The sequence below is a fragment of the Equus caballus genome, chromosome 24 (genome assembly GCF_041296265.1).
Source record: "Equus caballus isolate H_3958 breed thoroughbred chromosome 24, TB-T2T, whole genome shotgun sequence".
Taxonomy (NCBI): Eukaryota; Metazoa; Chordata; class Mammalia; order Perissodactyla; family Equidae; genus Equus; species Equus caballus.
In genome coordinates this window covers 54596437-54614043 of record NC_091707.1, presented here as the reverse complement: position 1 = coordinate 54614043, position 17607 = coordinate 54596437, and the positions used below count along the sequence as shown (strand labels likewise).

Here is a 17607-nt window from a genome sequence, read left to right as displayed (position 1 = left end):
TGGCCTCGAGGCCAGCCCTCCACCTCCCGCTGCCTGCATCAGCAGGGGCGGGCCAGGGCTGCTCCCCTCTGACACCTCTGACTTATCAGCCTGGCTCATACTGTGGGCCCTGCTCCTCGATGCCCCACCTGTGCTCGAGATCCTGGCCTAACCCCCCACCCCGAGTCCCACCCTAATCAGAAGTGATTGGCACTGGTCAGCGCCCTTGCCCTCGAGGCCATCTCGGTGGGCCACCTGCAGCAGCAAGGCAAGGGTCTTCATTGCACCGAGCTGCAGATCAATGGCACCCTGTGACCTCACCCCCGGTGACTCCACTCCTGGGCTTCACGTCACTGAGGGTCGTCCCAGTGTCAAGACGCTGCCTCCCTGCTGCACACGTCACGGCTGGGTGAGAGGCTGCAGGGCTGCCACCTCCCGACAGGTGGCCCTGGGCAGGTCACCTGAGCTCTCTGAGCCCCAGTCTCCTCATCTGTGAGATGGCTTCTCCCTGTGCTGCCCTTGGCCTGGGGCCTGTCTCCCGCCTCCTGCTTCCTTCAGGCCACACCCCCTCCGGCGGCCCCTGCCGGCCCAAGCGGGGGAGGGGGGGGTGCGGGTCGGGAGTGGAGTCAGTCATCCCCAGTGTAAATTAGGATTGGAGTCCTGCAGTCTTTGTGGGACCAGGAGAGGACCCCTCTTTCCCAGGAGAGGAATTGGCCCCAGGATGGGAAAGAGGCTGGCCAGCATCCCACCATCAGTCTGGAGCCGTCATGGAACAGACCTTTTCTGATCCCCATCCCTTGAGTGCTTTCTTCCATAGCTGCCACTGCCAAGTGTCTACTGTGCGCCAGGCACTCTGCAGGCTCTCTGCTGGTGCCCCCAAAACCGTGACCAAGGGTAGATGGGGATGTCAGATGAGGAGATGGAGGCTTAGAGAGGTTAAGTGTCTTGCCCAAGGACACACAGCTTGTGCGATTGAGATTTAAGCCCAGGCCTTCGCAGTAACAGTGATGCAGAGACGCCTTGCCTCTTGGCGCAGCATCCGCCCAGCCCCTCTTTCAATCCCCTCCTCCAGCACCCAGCTCCTCCAGGCTTCTAGGCTCCCTCTGCCTGGAGGCTGCACATCCCCCGTGGTTGATCCCCTCAGCTCCCCGACACAGCCCAGGTGGCCCGGAGCCCAGTGCCAGCCCTTCTATTATTCATGCCTCCCCCCGGCTGCCAGCGGGGACCCGGCCCTGAGGCCCCGGCACTGCCAGGAAAGATAAGGCGCCCACATCTGACTCGTCCTCCTCTGAGCTCCATCTCGATTTCCCGACAGGACACAAAGGCCTGTTGTTCCTGGCCGTGTGCGGGAGGCTGGCCCTCTTTTCTCATGAAAAGGAGATAAACCATTAGCAGGATTACGGCCGGTTAGATTTACAGCTTTTCCTCGTGGCCACCTGTCCCTCCTGGGAACACCGCATGGGCTCGGGCGCGGGTGCCTGCCATCTGCGGGGTCCCGGGAGGCACTGGCTTCCTGCGCGGCCTTGTCGCGTCCATGCCACACCTCCCGGGGTTGGTACTCTTGGTCCCACATTAGAGACAAAGAAACTGAGGCCCACTCGGACCACATGGCTGGGGGACGGCTCTCTGCCCCGTGCCGGGATGCCAAGCTGACTCATTTGTCCTCAGAACGGGACTCGGAAGAAGCAAATTCGTGCGTGCAAACCCTGCCTGCCCACACCTCCATCTCGAACTTCCTAGTCTCAAGTGTCACTTTCTCAGAAAGACCTTCCTTGGCACTGCTCTCCATGGCACTGCTTTCTGTCCTCCCTGATGCACTGCCCTCCATCCTTATCAGCCTCTTCACCATTGTACAGACTTTATTTGTTTTATTCATTGTCTGTACACTTGAGTGTCAGCCGTTTGAGGGCAGGGACCACGTCTTCTCTGTCTGCAGTGGATCAGTAAATGTTTGTTGAATGACCGATGGACTAAATGCTGCTGCTGCCTCCTCTTCTGCGCCAGGTCACCCAGGACTTTCCTGGCAGCGGGACTCACTTCGAGGACTCGCTTTGTAAGAGGAAGACCCACCTGCAGGGCTGTCTCCAGCACAGCGGAGGCTTGGCTCTGCCCCGGCCCTGGACGGCCGTGCTCTCCTGTACCCCTGCACCTTCCATGCTGCTCTCTGCCCTGCCTTGTCGCCTCCCATGCATCCTTCAAGATCCAGCTCAGGGTTGCCTCCCCCAGGAAGCCTTCCCTGCCCATCCCTGGTAGTGCTTGAGCCATATCACATGTCTTGTTGCGCTCTCATTGTCCATCTGCTCATTTGTGTCCCTGTCTGCTTGTGACAGCCCATCCTCTGTGCCCCCAGGACCCAGTAGTGCCCTGGCCAACAGCAGGTGCTCAGGACATGACTGGCAGTTAAGTAGACGGTTGCTTGCACTTTCTTTTTATTTTCTTTCTTAACTCCCCTTCACAGACCCTGGAACTTCACCTGGAAGGTCTTCAGAGACACCAGCTCCAGACTGATTCATTTCACAGAGAGAGAAACTGAGGCCTGGAAGAAGGAAGGCTTGGGAACTAATTCCTGTCCGGCATCTTCTTGGAGCCAGGCACCAGCTTCCGAGCAAAGTGCCTCCTCCCCTGAGCCCCCGTGGCTTCTGTGGGACCCTCGGTGGCCATTCCTTGTGGGGCAGAGGTCACAGCCCTAAACCAAGGCCGTGCTTTCTGGGACACTCAATTTAGACTCTGGGTCCTTCTGGATACAAGAGATTTGGATCCAGGTTTCACAGAGAGATTGAAAAGCTTTCTAATCCCAAGACTCTTCTTTCCATATGGAGAGAAAAGCCTGGAGGGAGAAGGGCAGGGGTCACAGGCTGGAGGGGCTCCTCTCCCTTGGGGGCAAAGCCGCTTGGGAAGATCTGAGACCCTTGGGCCATTTCCCTGGGTCCCCGGCTGCAAGCTTCTCTGAGGAATCCTGCGTTGGTGCCTCTGGTGGCTGAAGGGCCCCCGAGGGTACCAGGCCCTGATCCCTGGACCCCTTCAATGTCACCGGATGTGGAAAAGGGTCTTTGCAGGTGTGACTGACTTAAGGATCCTGAGACAGGGAGATGATCCTGGACTACCCAGGTGGGCCCTCAGTGCCACCCCAAGGGTCCTTATAAGAGAGAAGCAGAGATCTGATGCACAGAAGAGGGCGCTGTGGCCTCAGAGGCGGAGACCGGAGGGATGCGGCCGCAAGTGAAGGAATGCCTGGAGCCAGAGGCTGGAAGAGGCCCGGGGCGGACTCTCCTCCAGTGGGAGCATGACCTGCGGACTCTTTGACTCAGCCCAGATACTGATCTCGGACTCCGGGCCTCCAGAACCGTGGGAGAATAAATTTCAGCTGCTTTAAGCCACCGAGTTTGTGTGGCACAGCAGCCAGAGGAAGCTAAGGCAGTGTCACAGCCAGACTGTGCGAGGGCAGGAGATGAGAAGATAACAGGCCCTTGGGGATCAAAGCCGCCTGACTCACTGGGGCCGGGATGCAAAGGCCCTCTTGGCTCAGGCTCCATGGTGCGGTCTACACTCCAGAGTGCCCACTGGATCAGGCTGTGGGGAAGGTCCTGGGTGACCAGGCACAAAAGTGGAGGCAGCAGCTGCATTTAGTCCATCAGTCATTCAACAAACATCTGCAGACAAGGAAGGTGTGGTCCCGGGCCTCATGGGGCTGATGCTCGAATACAAATAATGAATAGAATAAAGCTAGACTTCCCTGGAAACCCTACGCTGCCTCCTCCCTCCTTCACTGCTTTCTCCTGAGAGCATCTCTCAATAAGCCACACGCAGAGAATAGACGCTCTGCTTCTGTCTGATAGAATCCCGCCCCCCAGCCTGCCCTTGACCACAGGTGCGATTTCATTGACAGTTAGCAGCCCCATAAGGTGTCCTCAGCCTCATTTTGCACATGAGGAGACAAAGGCCCAGAGAGATTATATGACTTGCAAGGATCACACAGTACCAGGTGGCAGAGCTCCAATGCCAGTGCCAATCTGTCCGATGCCCCAGCCACGCCCACATCGCTGCTTCTCACCTGCTCCCCGAGTGGCTGTGGGCACAGTGGCAGGACAAGCAAAGAACTCAGGACTCCTGCCAGTGGCAGCATCCACACCCAGCCCAGAGCCTGCAGTCCCCTTCGAATACGGCCCACTCTCCCAGATTACAGACTGCTCTGAACATCCAGGGCCATTGGGGGGCCTCTCTTCCTGTCTCTCACCAGGTTCCAGATCAGAACGTGAGTTGTCTCCTCTGGGGGGCCTGAAGAACTTGCTGCGCAGAGGTGGACGTGTTTCGCCCGGTGGTGAGCTGATTGCATCCTTCACCTCCTGCCCGGCTCCTGACTCAGGTTATGGCTACACAATCAGCCGAGCATCAGATGGCACCTCCGCCAGACCCAGCTCCCACCCAGCCTCCCTGGTGGATGCTCCTGGCCTATTTTCAGAGCTCTCCATCGACTCACGCAAGCTTACAAGTCCAGGAAGCATGACGTCACCCCCTCAAAAGAAGCCAAGGGGAGGAGGCCAAGGAACTCACGATAAGAAAAACCTACTGGTGTCTCCTCACCCGAAACCCAATGATGAGCCAGGCTTGTCTTCATTGAGCGTGTGGTCTGGACACCTGCCTCGTCTGGGTTTCCCCGGGGCTGTGTAGACACGGCCGGGTCTCTTAGCTGCCCCGTCCAGCCAAGCTTCAAAGCTGGGGAAGAGATCAGCCAGGGGAGGGCCAGTGTCACTCAGCGCCTCCTGGTGATGTTTGTCCCTTTCTAAATGGGCTCAGAACTTGCAGAAACTTCCAGATTCCCAGCTTTCTCCATGTCCTTCCCTCATAACAGCCTGCAGAGGAGGGACTCTAAGCCCAGCCTGCAGCGTCAGGCAGCAAACGCTTGCTGGGCAGCCACCCCATGCCCGGAGCCTAGAACCACCCCACTGGATCCTCTGCACAGCCCATGAGGCGGGCGCTGCCATGGTCCCCATTTTACAGAAGAGGAAACTGACGCTTAAGGTCTCGGGGCCCAGAGGTAATGGCCGATAAGCACATGAAAAGATGCTCAACATCATTAGTCAGTAAGGAAACGCAAACCAAAACCATGAGATCCCACTGCACACCCTCTAGGAAGGCTAGAGCCAGAAGACACGCAACAACAAGTGTTGGAGAAGCTGTGCAGAAATCGCAAGCTTCACGCTCCAACGGTGCGAATGGAAACGGCGCAGCCACGTTGGAAAACAGTCTGGCGGTTCCTCGAAAAGCTGAACATGGAGTTACCATAAGACCCAGCAACTCCACTTCCAGGTATACACCCAAGAGAGGCGAAAACATCTTCACCTAGAAACTCACACACAGTGTTCACAGCAGCATTAGTCCTAATAGCCAAAAAGCAGAAACAGCCCCAACGTCCACCAACCGACGGATGGTAAATGAAGGGTGGTCTGTGACTATACAATGGAATATTACTTGGCAATGAAAAGGAAGGAAGTGCTGATACAGGCTACACGGGGAGGAACCTCAAAATGTGAGGCCGAGGGAAAGAAGCGAGTCACAAAAGGCCACATACTGTCTGACTCCATTTATATGAAAGGTCCAGAAGAAGCAAATCTATAGAGACAGAAAGTAGATTAGTGGTTGCCAGGGGCTTGGGGGTGACTGCTAATGGGTAGGGGGTTTCTTTTGGGGAGGATAAAAGTGCTGTAAAATTGGTGGTAGTGATGGTTGCACAGCTCCGTGAACATAGCATAAATCACTGAGTTGTGCACTCTTAATGGGTGAGACGTACGGTAAGTAATTCACCTCTCAGTGAGCTGTCACCAAAAGAAAGAAGTGGTGCACTGGGATCGGAACCCAGGACTCTGTCCACGGAGCCTGCAGCCCTGAGCCTCACTGGCCACTCCCTTTCTCCTCCCTGTGGGCCTCGGAGGACCCTGAGCACAGCTTTGCTGGCCGGCTGCCCCCTTCAAGTTCCTGACAGCTTCAGGGCAGGCTTGGGAGCCCGGGACCCCCACATGCTCCGAGCGGGCAGGGGGCAGTGACGCTGACCCTGTGACAGGCTCTCCTTGCTGCTCCGGGGCTAAGGCCACCCCGACAGACCCCACAGGGCCCAGGGCAACCCTGGCTGCGGCCCTCCTCCTGCCGGGGGCCGGCTGTCTGGAGTCTGACACGGCGGCGAGCAGGCCTCTGCCCAGGCACCAGGTCACATCTAGTGGATGTCACAGCTATCAGTCCTGATGATGCCTATTTATGACACCTCACCCCCTAATTTGGGGTCTTTGCTGAGGCTCCTCCTCTCTCAACAAGGTGAACAAGTTTCAAGATGGAAAGAAAACCGAAGAAAGTCCATGGGGGATGAGGGAGTGGCTGTTTTTGCAGGTCCAACCCTCCTGACTCGGCCAAACCAAGCAAGATGAGACGGGACCCCCTTCCCTGGGCGTTTCCCTGCCTGCAGGGGGACCCCCGCAGCCGCCTCAAGGCAGCACCAAGCCCCCTCATCACCACCTGCCTGCCTAAGGAGGCGGGCGGGGCGCGGTCTAGGTGCCTTCTGGCTGCTGCCTCCATACTAGGTGTGTCCTCCCCTCTCCTCTTCTGTGAACCAGATGGACTGGGAAACTGAGCAGGGCTGCTGAAGGCACGTCCCGCAGGAGGAGACTCGGGGCTGAAGCCCGGCTCCTCCCGCACCTCGCAGGCCTGGCAGGGCACGTGCACACGCACGTGCTGGCAGCGCCCTACCGCCCGGGAGCGTCTGCTCAGACCCTGGGCTCGCCCTTCCTCCAGACGTGGCAGGAAGGGTGTTTTTTGCAACTGCACGAGCGCCTTGACGTGTATTTCCACCCGAAATAAATGAGGCAGGATTCCTAGAAGATGTGTTTAAACTTGGGAGAGCGTTCTCTAAACAGTTTGGCTTACAGGTTGGAGCATGGGGCCCAGGACTGCGGGAGCGTCTGATCCCCAGCGCGGAGCCCAGCATCCCAGACCAAATTCCAGTTTTATTTCTAGCAGTTGCGTCAATTAGGGGAAGGGCTTGAGACAACCTCTAGTTTTTGCAAACGTTATTTTTAAGCCAAGTCTCATCTCATTATACAAAACAATGTGTGTTGTTTGTTGCCACGGCCTTCTGTTAGGCTGCAAATTTTTATTTAAATTTGTTTAGTTATATACTCTTAAAGGTGAGTTGGGAAAGCCTGTTATTAAACTGATGATGCAGCTCCTGTTTGGTGGCATCAGAAAATCAAAGAAATAGTGTCTATATTAGTGTGACAAAGCCAACTCCTCATAGTTTTCATTTTCCAATCTTTCTATAATCATGCTCTCCTAAACTCATATCACTTTTTTTTTTTTTTTTTTTTTTTTGCTGAGGAAGATTCGCCCTGAGCTAACATCTGTGCCAATCTTCCTCTATTTTGTATGTGAGTTGCTGCCATGGCATGGCTGTGGATGAGTGGTGTAGGTCCATGTCCAGCAACCAAACCCAGGCCACTTAAGTGGAGCATGCTGAACTTCACCACTAGGCCATGAGGCTGGCCCCTATATCCTATTTTTTTTATTATTGACTTCATTGATTAAATGGGCTCATGAACTGACTACCCCAACTCCCTCTTCTGTGCCTTAGCAAACAATAAATCTTGGAACTTTTTAGCAATTAACAACTCATGTTTCTCTTGGTTTTGCTTTTTCTTGCTGGTATTGTGACAAAATCTCTCAGAAATTAATTTTTGTGCTTTGGAATGCAAACTCCAGTCTGTGGGAGAGAGCACGTTTTGAGAAATCTTGCCCCTTGCTTTGTGATTTGCATATGGGGACAACTTGTGAATTGCATTTCAGATGCTTGCCGACCACAACTCACACGATATACTCTAAACATCATAATTAAAATGGATTGCTTTAAAAAAAAAGTCAAATGGGAAAAAAAGTCAATGGGGGGCTGCTATTGCAACCGTTCACTATTGGAGGGCTGTACCCCACCCTCCCGCCATTAGGTGTGGCCATGTGACTTGCCTGAGCCAATGAAATGCCGGTAGTGGCAATATTGGTCACCCTGGGACAGAAGCATTTAATTGCCAGTGTGGCATCTCCGCTCCCGTCTTCTGCTGCCTCGTGGCTGGAGATGTGCGGGTCCACATGGGGGCATCACACGGAGCCACCGTGTAGGGGAGCTGCCCTGAGAGTTACCCAGACTGCAGCGGACTTTGCATGAGTGAGAAATACACCTTTGCTGAGCCGAGTCACGGAGATTTGCTTTTTCCACGGCACGCTGAGCCCATCCGGTGTGACAGAGTCAGCAAAACACAAGGGAGCTGTTCTGACGAATGCGGAAATTTGACATCAGCAGTTACCGATGACAATGGCTATCTGTGACCCCTCTCAGCCACCAGTTTCTGGATTTTATTTTGATTACACAGTTTCAAGAAAAAAACAGATAAGCGGTTGCAAACACTGACAGCTTTGTTTCATTTTTTTAAATATAGTAAAGAAATATATAAACCCTATCTTGCTATCTCAAGAACACTCAATTAGAACGGACCCCATATTTTAAAAGAACAGAAGGAGGGTAACTTTTGTTTCCAAGTTGAATTCCCAACAGCTGCTAACCTATATTTCTTGTCATAAATATAAAAGCCCCCAAGGGGACTTCCAGGGGCCGTTAGCCACATGGATTTATTCTTTTGCTGCTCGGAGGCTCGCCGGCCTAGACAAGAGCCGGCACAGAGCAGGTGGGGCTGAGGACTGCCTGGGGTTGGAACACGGGACTCCTGCACAGAACCGTGCGCTTGCCTGTAGCATTCATTGCTGATAGACGTGAATAAATAACCTCTCTAGGCCAGAAAGGGCAGGAGTCTTGTCTCAGCTCACACAGCAATGGGCCCCACCCAAACACATCTCCTGACACCCAGCATCCTGGGAGCAGGATGGTGCGTCTATGCTGGCATCGTTCAACGCTGTTACCCAACAAGAGGAGCAGATAGGGGTGGTGGGTGGGCCCTCCGAAGGTGCAGGGTGCCCCGGGGGCTGCAGAACTCAGAGCAGTGTACAAACGGGGTGACTGTGGCCCAGACGGGGGCAGTGGGATTGGTGAAAGGTTGTACAGGAGGAGAAAGACGGTCACTCTGCTGGCTGAGCACTTACTCAGGTTAGGGGCGTCCATCCTCACCACACCCTCCGAGGCAGGGCAAATGTCCACCCATCACTGAGGCTCAGAGAGGTTAAGTGACTTGCCCAGGTCACAGAGCCAGGGAGTGGTAGACTGGGGATTCAAACCGTGGGCTCTGACGGACCTGCATTCGGTGCTCTGCTGAGAGTGCAATGGCCTATTCTTTGGTGCTCGGAACTGTAAAAGTGCTTAGCTGGAAACATTCCCAAACATGGAGGGAACTGACAGCACGGAGACTGGATTATCTTCCTGTAGAGTTCCCCTGAGAGAGGGGCGGGGTAGACCACAGGTCAAAGGCCGGAAAAGACAATGGACAGACCCAGGATGTGTGGAGCCAGCACCTTCTGGGCCCCTCTATCCAGCTCTGTGCCAGTGCTTACAGACACCATCTCAGGCCCAGGGAGGGACGCAGCAAGGCCCCATCTTACAGATGAGGAAACCCAGCCTCCGTGGGGCAGTGACCCACCCCTTGCTCCACCACGCTAAGGGGCAGAGCCAGGCCCAGAATCCAGGCCACTGTAAGGGGGACACTGTCGCTGGACGTGGCGTGCTGGCTGGCAGGCCTCGGCTCAGACAAGCTCCTGCTATAAATACGGTGCTGACTCCCAGTAACCTTAGCCTGCAGGCCCCCCGCCCCTGCACGGAGCCATAAATCCTGGAGCTGACTCCTGCCACCGCACTCCTGATCTGCAGAAGTTTTCTGACACCCTAACAAGGTACCACATTTTTTTTAACAAATTATTGGAGGCAATGTTGAGCTAGCTGTCTTCAAAATGAGCAGGGCCATTGCTCAGACAAGGGCCAAACAGGCTTGCCTCCTAGATGCTGCCTCCTGGGGTGAGCAGGGTTCGACTTCCTGGAAGAGGGATGTAATCTGGGTTCTGTGCAAACAGGGTCTGGAGAGCTGGGTTTGAATCCCAGCTCTACCATTTAGCTGCTGGGTGACCTTGGGCAAGCCTCTTTGCCTCTCTGAGTTTCCATCTCCTTAGCTATACAGTGGAGTTCATGCCATGCCCCTCCAGGCATTAAACTATGTCCCAAATTGCCAAGACACAGGACACAGCAGATGATTTGGCCCCTCCTGGGCCCAAATGCTGCTGTGGGGTAGGAATCCTAGAAAGACTCGAACTTCAGACAACACACTCCAGGAGACTCCCCGACAAGCAAACGTGCACCCCTGCCCCCAGGAGCTGTCTTCATTCCTTCCAACCAGGTTCCATGGCAAGGCCAGCACATCAGAGACCAAAGACGACCCCGCAGTATTCTGTAGGTGGGAAGCCAAGCCCCAAGCTTGCCCACAGCAACCTGCCCAGCCAGGGTGGGCAGAGCCAGGACGATGCCCACCAGCCCCCAACTCAGCTTGCCCTCTCCTAGATGGTGAGGGGGCAGTGAAAGCCCAGTCTTTTCCCAGCCTCCTGGACACACACACACACACACACACACACACACACACGCTCAGTGCCCATTCCATTGCCCCGACAGGCTAAATATTGTCCTGGCCTTCCTGAAATACCCATCTCTACCAGGCTGGTTTTACAAGCTGCTAAAAGCAGGGCTGTGTCCCCGGTGCAGGGGGAGAGCTATTCCGGGTCAGTGTCAGGTGTGGCCAGAGCCAGCCAGAAGGGCCTGTCTGCCGCCCCCCGCCCCCATCCTGGCTCCTTGGCCCTCACAGCCACGGCGGACAATTCTTGGCAGCCAGAGCCGCTGGCGCCCAGCGGGAAGAGGGTGAGGTCAGGCCAGTTTTGTCGGTGTCCCCCTCCTCAACACACAACGCACACACACTCTGTTCCAAATCTGACTTGGCCTGGCCCAGGCACTGGAACTGTCCATCAGACACCACGCAGGCTGGGGCCACACCACGGTCACCCACAACCCATCCCGGGGCCCCCAGGGACAGCTTGACATGCCTGAGATTCTCCGTGGCGGTGTTTGACTGACTCGGAATCCATGGGCCACAGACATGCCGTGACTTAGGCAAGGAGGCCCGGCTGGCGAGGCCGGACCCGGATGCACAGGCCCCAGCACCTCGGGGCTCCCGCCTAGGACCCCCACGTGCTGCTTCTGCAAAGGCACCACTGAGCGCTCACTGCACACCAGGCACCGACAGAGGATTCCCCACGTTATCACTTTAATCTTCATAATCACCTGTGGGCTAACTAGGCACCCTTACCACTGTCTCCTTAATCACCCGGGGGCACTGAGGCTCAGAGTAGATAAGCCACTTGCCCAAGGTCACCCAGTCTGGAGGTGAAAGAACTGGGATTTGAACCTGGGCAGCCTGACTCTGAGTCCCCGATGTACCCCCTGGATTAAGGTGTCTCCAGCCCGGGCCCCACCCAAGGCTGGTTCTGGGGGGGATGTCCACATCAGAGCTTGTCTTTAACAGGAAGGAGCCAGGAATAGCCAGCCAGGGACACGGAAGCCAGTCCCCACCATAGCTCCTCGTCCTGGGCAGAGTAGACAGGGGGTGCAGACCCCAGAATCTGAACCCCCCTTCACCTGCCTGCGTGCCCGGCCATTTCCAGCCTAGAGGATTTGGGGGCCCACAGAGGGCCTGCCTTGTCCTGGCAGACCAGGGGCTCAAAACTTCTCAGAGGTCCCAGAGCTTTGGGGACTCTCGTGGGAGCTGTGGGCTCCCTGCCACCTCCAGACGAATGTCCACACACACTGACTTGCATGCAGTTCCAGGGGCCTGTGGCAGCTGGAACCCACCCGGGGGTCCAGCCACTGTCCTGTGGGCCGCCTCCGGATGCCCCGGCTGACAGCCGGGACGGGTGCATGGCAGCCAACTGCTTCCTGCTCCGGCCTCATCCACCGGGAAGCCGGGGGGGGGGGGGGGGGGGGGGGGTGCAGGAGGACTTAGCTCTGAAAGTCGAGCTCCCTGCTCCAAGAGCACAGGCCCCCCAGGCATCAGGCTGGGAGGAAGGGGGTCCAGCCCACAGCGCCTGCAGCCTGCAGGGACGCGGGGGGGCCCAGCGCCCTCAGCAACCAGTGGCCTTGGCTCTGCAACCGGAGCCCTGAGAGTAAATATAGCGCTGCCACTCACCGGCGGAGGGGCCCTCGCCGTCCGACATGGTGCAGGAGATGGGCAGGCAGCCGGCTACCGGCCTGCAGGACGCAGGGAGCCCTCAGTGGCTGTCACCCACCTGGTGGGGCTTGGGGCTGCCGGCCCTGCTCCGTGTCCACTCCCCAGGCAGCGTCCCGCCCCAGCCGGCCCGGCCACCGCCCCCCCCCCATGCTGGGCTGGGCAGATAAGAGCGTGCTCCAGTGCCAGGAGCCCGTGCGATTGGTGGATAAATCTGGGCACTGCCCTCCCCGCCTGGGGCCTCTCCCAGGCAGCCTCGGAATGTTGTCTGAGAAACTGCTGCACCCCTGGGTGCTCAGTCAGTCCCGGAGACCCAGACCCAGCCCTGGGGACCCCAGAATGCCTACGCGCTCTCCCCCTGGGAATGGCTCCCCCCAGCCAGTGAGGGGCGTTTCTGGGCTTAGAGAAGAGTAACCCTGAGTGATGCCACCACAGGGTGTGTGCCGGGTGCCAGGGCCGTGCTGAGTGCTGACACACTTGTTATCCTGCTCAGCTCCCAGGCTACAGGAAGGCACAGCCCCTGCCTTTGACTGTTTGCCAAACCCAGAGCGGCCAGCTCTTCTGGGTGCCGCCTGGGTACCGACTGCTCTATGTGCATTGGGGGGTGGAGGGGAGGTGGAGATGGACCCCATGGGGCAGCCACGTGACTCTGTGTCTGGGACAGAGGGGGTGCTCAGGAAATATTGGTTGAGAGAACATGCCTCAGCAAGCACTTATTATGCACTTGCTGTGTGCTGGCCTGAGAGCCAACCAACCCAGTGCCTCTCCTGGGTCCCCACAAGGGCTGAGTGCTCAGAGGCATCACCCCAGGGCTGGGCTCTGCTGGGGCCCCCAGGGCTCAAGGTCTCCCCAGTTCTGCACGCAGAGCACAGAGGGAGTGGAGCAGCTTACAGAGGAGGCAGAGAGCCTGGTTACCACCCGCAATCCAAGAGATACAGGAAGGCTTCCTGGAAGAGCTGGCATTTGAGTTACATCTCTGAGGGATAAGGAAGTTTTTCTTCAGGGGAAGAGGGCATTCTGGAAGGGAGACCAGCAGTAAAGGTCAGAGGTGAGAAAACTCGACTGGGGAGCAGCAGGGGTCCCTGGCAGGGGCTGGAGGTGGTGGTGACCCTGAGGAGAGAAGAAGGTTGATGCTCGTGGAAGAAGAGGCATCCAGGGCTGGGGAAGTCGGGGGAGGCTTCCTGGAGGAGGGGGCAGATGCTGGTGCCGAAGGATCCATGAGCCTCAATGAGAAGAGGATAGAACAGCATTCTGAGGTATTTAGCAGCTCTTCCCCCGGCATTGAGGCCTTTCCCAGCTCAGAAAGCTGGGGAGTGAAGGCAGGAGGCGCCAGACCATCACATTTCCAAAGGAACTCCCTTCTGGAGACAGGGTGGGGGGAGGACCACAGAGTTTCACCAGCTGTCAGGGAGAACAGCAAAGGAATTCAATCCCTATGAAGTTCCAGGCTGCCTGGCCTTTGCCTGTGCTGTTCCTTTGGTCAGGAATTCCCTGCCTTCCTCCCCACCTCCTCCTCTGGGAAGCCTTGTCTAACAGCCCCTGAAGGTGGGCCGGGGCCCCCGTGCACCACTCCGAAAACTGACCTCACGGGCACCTGGTCCTGGCTGTGTCCGCCTTTCGGTCAGCTGTTGCTGTTCTGTGTGATAATGAGCTCACCATCACTGGAGGTATGTAAGCAGGGCTGGACAGCCATGGGGTGAGAACACAAGGAGGGAGTTCAAGCATCAGGTGGGGTTAGATGAAATGGCCTTGGGGTTCCTCTAGGGTGACTAACTTGTCCTGGTTTCCTTGGACCTTTCCTTGTTTTAGCCCTGGAAGTCCCACATGCATCCTGGGAACCCCCAGTCCTAGGCAAACCAGGACTGTTGGTCCTCCTGGGTCTCTCCCAACTGAGATTTTTATTTTAAGCGAGGGAAAAAAAGACAAAGCAAGACTGGAAATGTCTCCGGAACCCTGCAGTTCCCTCTCCCTCCCCACCCAGGAAACCACCCCCCTTCTCCCCACCTAGACGTGATCACCAGACCACTCTCTGGAGTGAGTGGAAACCCAGCTGCCTGTGCCCTGGGCGGGTGCGGGGGGAAGAAACATTGCAGGTCAGCGAGGAGCGAAGGAACGAGCCGCCCTGTGGGGCCCCCTCACCTGCAGAGTGGGGAGGGTCTCATGCGCGAGTCTCGAGGAGTAACCGAGGGAAGGCGCAGCAGCACAGCAGGTCACTGTAGGCAGCAGCTGTGTCCCCAGGGAGGACAGGGCGCCCGGGAACCCACCTGCCCAGCCCTCCCCTCGGACTCTGCTCTCCCCAGGAGGGCGTGAGTGGGGTCAGACCTGCCTTGTTGTGTGGCCTTGGGCAGGTTGTGGCCCCTCTCTGTGCCTCCATTTGCACATCTGTGGAGCATTTATGAGCACGTCCTGTATACCCAGCCCTGGCCAGGCTCTGGGGCAGGAGGAATCCCATTGAGCCCCTGCCACCAGGTATGCACAGTCCCATGGGGTCGCGCGGGCAGGGCCTGTGGTCCCATCTTAAGTACTGTCTCCTGCAGCACACGCTCTGGGCTTCCTGGGATGGGCTGGATGGACAGGGAGCACACTGTGGAACTCACCTTAGGGCGGCCCCGAGACTACCGGAGTCCAGTCCAGGGTGCCACGGGTGTGCCCAGTGCTGGACAAACAGCGGGGCTGCAGAAGAGCCCCACCGAGCCACCAGGTGGCCCAGACAGAGGCCCTCGCTATGGCCGCTGCCACGTGGGCTGCAGGACGCGGGCCCACGGGAGCGTGGTCTAATGCGCCCAGTCGAATGCCAGCTCCACCAGCCCTCCTCGGTGACTGGGACACGCCGTCCCCTGGCTCGGTTTCTCCCCTGGAAACAGAAGGGGTGGCGCCTGTGGGGGGCTGCCATGAGCATCAGCAGCCAAGACGCTGTGGAGGGGCGTTCCACCGCCCCACTCGGCAGCCGTCCGTCTGTCTGCCCCCGAGTCCCACCCAACCAGCCGCCCAGGGTCCACCCCGCTGGAGCCGGCTCCCTGTGCGCAGGCCACTTCCCCTTCCTGTGCTGGCCCCAAGTCCCTTCCTGTTTTCTTTACTGTGGGAACATGTGTTGGGGAAAAAAAACAACTCAAGTCCTTTGCTCCTGAGGTCATTGCCGCAGCTATGGGCCCACTGCATGCATGTGCAAACATGTGTGTAAATGTGTGTGTGCCAGTGAGCATGTGTGTGACGATGCATGTGGGTGTGCACATGTGTGCGTGGGAGTGGGCACGTGTGGGAAAGTGTGCATGTGAGAATGCAGATGAGCTTGTGCAGCACATGTGTGAGTGTGGGTGTGAGTTTCTACAAGTGAGCACGTGTAGGTGACGTGTGAGTATGAACCTACATGCGTGGGAGCACGTGTAGGGGAGTGTGTGTGTGCACATTCCCTGTGAGCATGTATATGCATGTGCAGGGGAGTGTGCAAAAGCACACCTGGGGGCACGTGTGTCCTCCCACATGAGCATGTGTACGTGTGTGAGAAGGCATGTGTGTACATGTGGTGTGTACACAGGCACGTGTGCCCTCTGGCTCCTGAGAGCTCATCCTGTAGCCCTGAGTCTCCAGTTGGGTGTCTGTGTCCCCAGCATGGACACTGAGACCTGGCGCCGAGCTGGCTGCCCCCGGGGGCTCACGAGGGTCTAGCACCATTTTCAACTCCTAGGTGGGCACTCGACGGGCAGCCACTACTGGGGCCTGAGTGAGATGTGGACGCAGCCTCCCAGGGCTCACAGGCTCGTGGGGGGTGGCAGAGGGAGTGCAGGGCAGTGGCGGGGGGCACGGGGTGGTGGCCAGTGAGGACCTCTCTGAGCAAAGAGCTCAGGGGCCCTGTGAATGGACAGGGGCGGGAGATACAGGTGGCTGCTGGTGGCCTCGGCAGTTGGCGGGAGCTGGAGTCACTTGAAGGGGAACAGGGCAAGGGAGGTGCACGTTTGCTGGACATCCATGGGGCCAGCCCTGAGCCAGGCCCCTCCTGCCACTCCGGCCCCTCCCTGACACCGAAGCAGTCCAAGTGGAAGCTACGGTCCCACTTCCCAGGGGAGGACGACCACGGGCCCCGCAGTGACTGCTCGCCTGGGTACCCTGTGCTCAGCACCCCCCCCACAACCCCACCTGCTTCCCCGCCTGCCTGGAGAAAGGCTGGCCCCTGAGTTCCCACACTGCTCAGCCAGCCAGCTCTGACCCTGGGAGGAAAGTGTCCCCAGAGGGAGGGAGGAGAGCCAGGGCTGGCCTGATCAAAGGCGGGAGAGGCGTCCAAGCGTGGTGGGGTCAGGAAGGAGGCCCCACGTCCTGCTCGCTGGCACCTGCCTGCTCCACATTCACGCCGACCCCAGCTGGGCCCCAGGGATCCCAGCATGTCCCCCGTGCTGGAGACTCTGCGTTCCTGGGCCTTGGGTTCCCCTCGTAAATGGAGGAAGGACAGTCGTGAACAGGGAGTCCCACCTGGGACCTCGGTGGCCATGACTTGCAGGACAGTGGATGCCCCCACTGGATGGACCCCTGCTTCCCGGGCATGTGGCCTTGGGCAGGTCACCTAACCTCGCTGGCCGTCGGAGTGGGGATGTGGTGCGTGGTGCACAGCAAGGGCCTGCCATCAGCAGCCCAGAACACTTCCCGGGGCTGTCCACTGGCTTCAGTTAAAACAGACACTGCCTTACAGCTCAGGTCACTGCAGACACACCCAAGTACATGCAGCCGGAGACATGCAGATACATGCAGCCTCGCACAGGAGACGGAGAGACACAGAGACGGGGAGACAACAGAAACACAGAGATATACGGGGAGACATGAGTGGAAACGCACGTGGGGTGCACACGCACGTGGGGCGCACACATACGCAGAGTTCATACACACACACGAGGCTCATACACACACATTCGAGGCTCACACACACACATACGCACATGCTCCAGCATAGCTCTGGGAGCTGGTCTCCTTCACCCAGAGCCCCCTTCTGGCCCCGGCACCCTACGCTGACAGCTGCCTGGGTGGCCTTGGACAAGCCTCTGGCCTCCAGGCTCCCGGCCAGGAGAGAAGCCTGGGAGGCCTGTCCAGCTACGCTGGGCGTCCCTGGGGTGTGAGGGTGGGAGCAACTCTGAGTTGCTTGGGGCAACCCCCTCGTTCTGGGTGGGGGCCAAGGAGCTACTGCCATTTGGTGTGGGTGGGGGCGGCTGGGGGCAGGGAGCTCATGGGCTGGCCTCTGAGGCTCTGGCCTCCTCCTGGAGCTCCTGGCCACCAGCGGGGGTGAGGCTCCCCAGGCACAGGGAGGCCCTACGACCTCCTGGGGCCGTGTCTGTAGAAAGGGGCCTGGGCTTACAGTACAACCAGGCCCAGGGCTGGCCACGAAGTGGGTGCTCAACCGTGAGCT

At 58.0% G+C, this 17607-nt stretch overlaps 1 protein-coding gene across 4 annotated transcripts in view; it reads right to left on the bottom strand.

Moving 5' to 3' along the window:
- Nucleotides 1–15248, bottom strand: part of EML1 (EMAP like 1) — a 166890-nt gene extending 151642 nt beyond the window's left edge. For 3 of the 4 annotated variants that reach the window (XM_005605439.4, XM_070249698.1, XM_070249700.1), the window contains exons 1-3: nt 14816–15248; nt 13802–13899; nt 12180–13619 (exon numbers count right to left, since the gene is read on the bottom strand). In XM_005605439.4, the coding sequence (XP_005605496.1) occupies nt 12180–12207 (28 nt within the window). In that variant the 5' untranslated portion in view covers nt 12208–13619; nt 13802–13899; nt 14816–15248. The remainder of the gene's footprint in view (nt 1–12179; nt 13620–13801; nt 13900–14815) is intronic. The other variant, XM_070249703.1, reaches the window with a different exon arrangement.
- Nucleotides 15249–17607: the final 2359 nt, after the last annotated feature.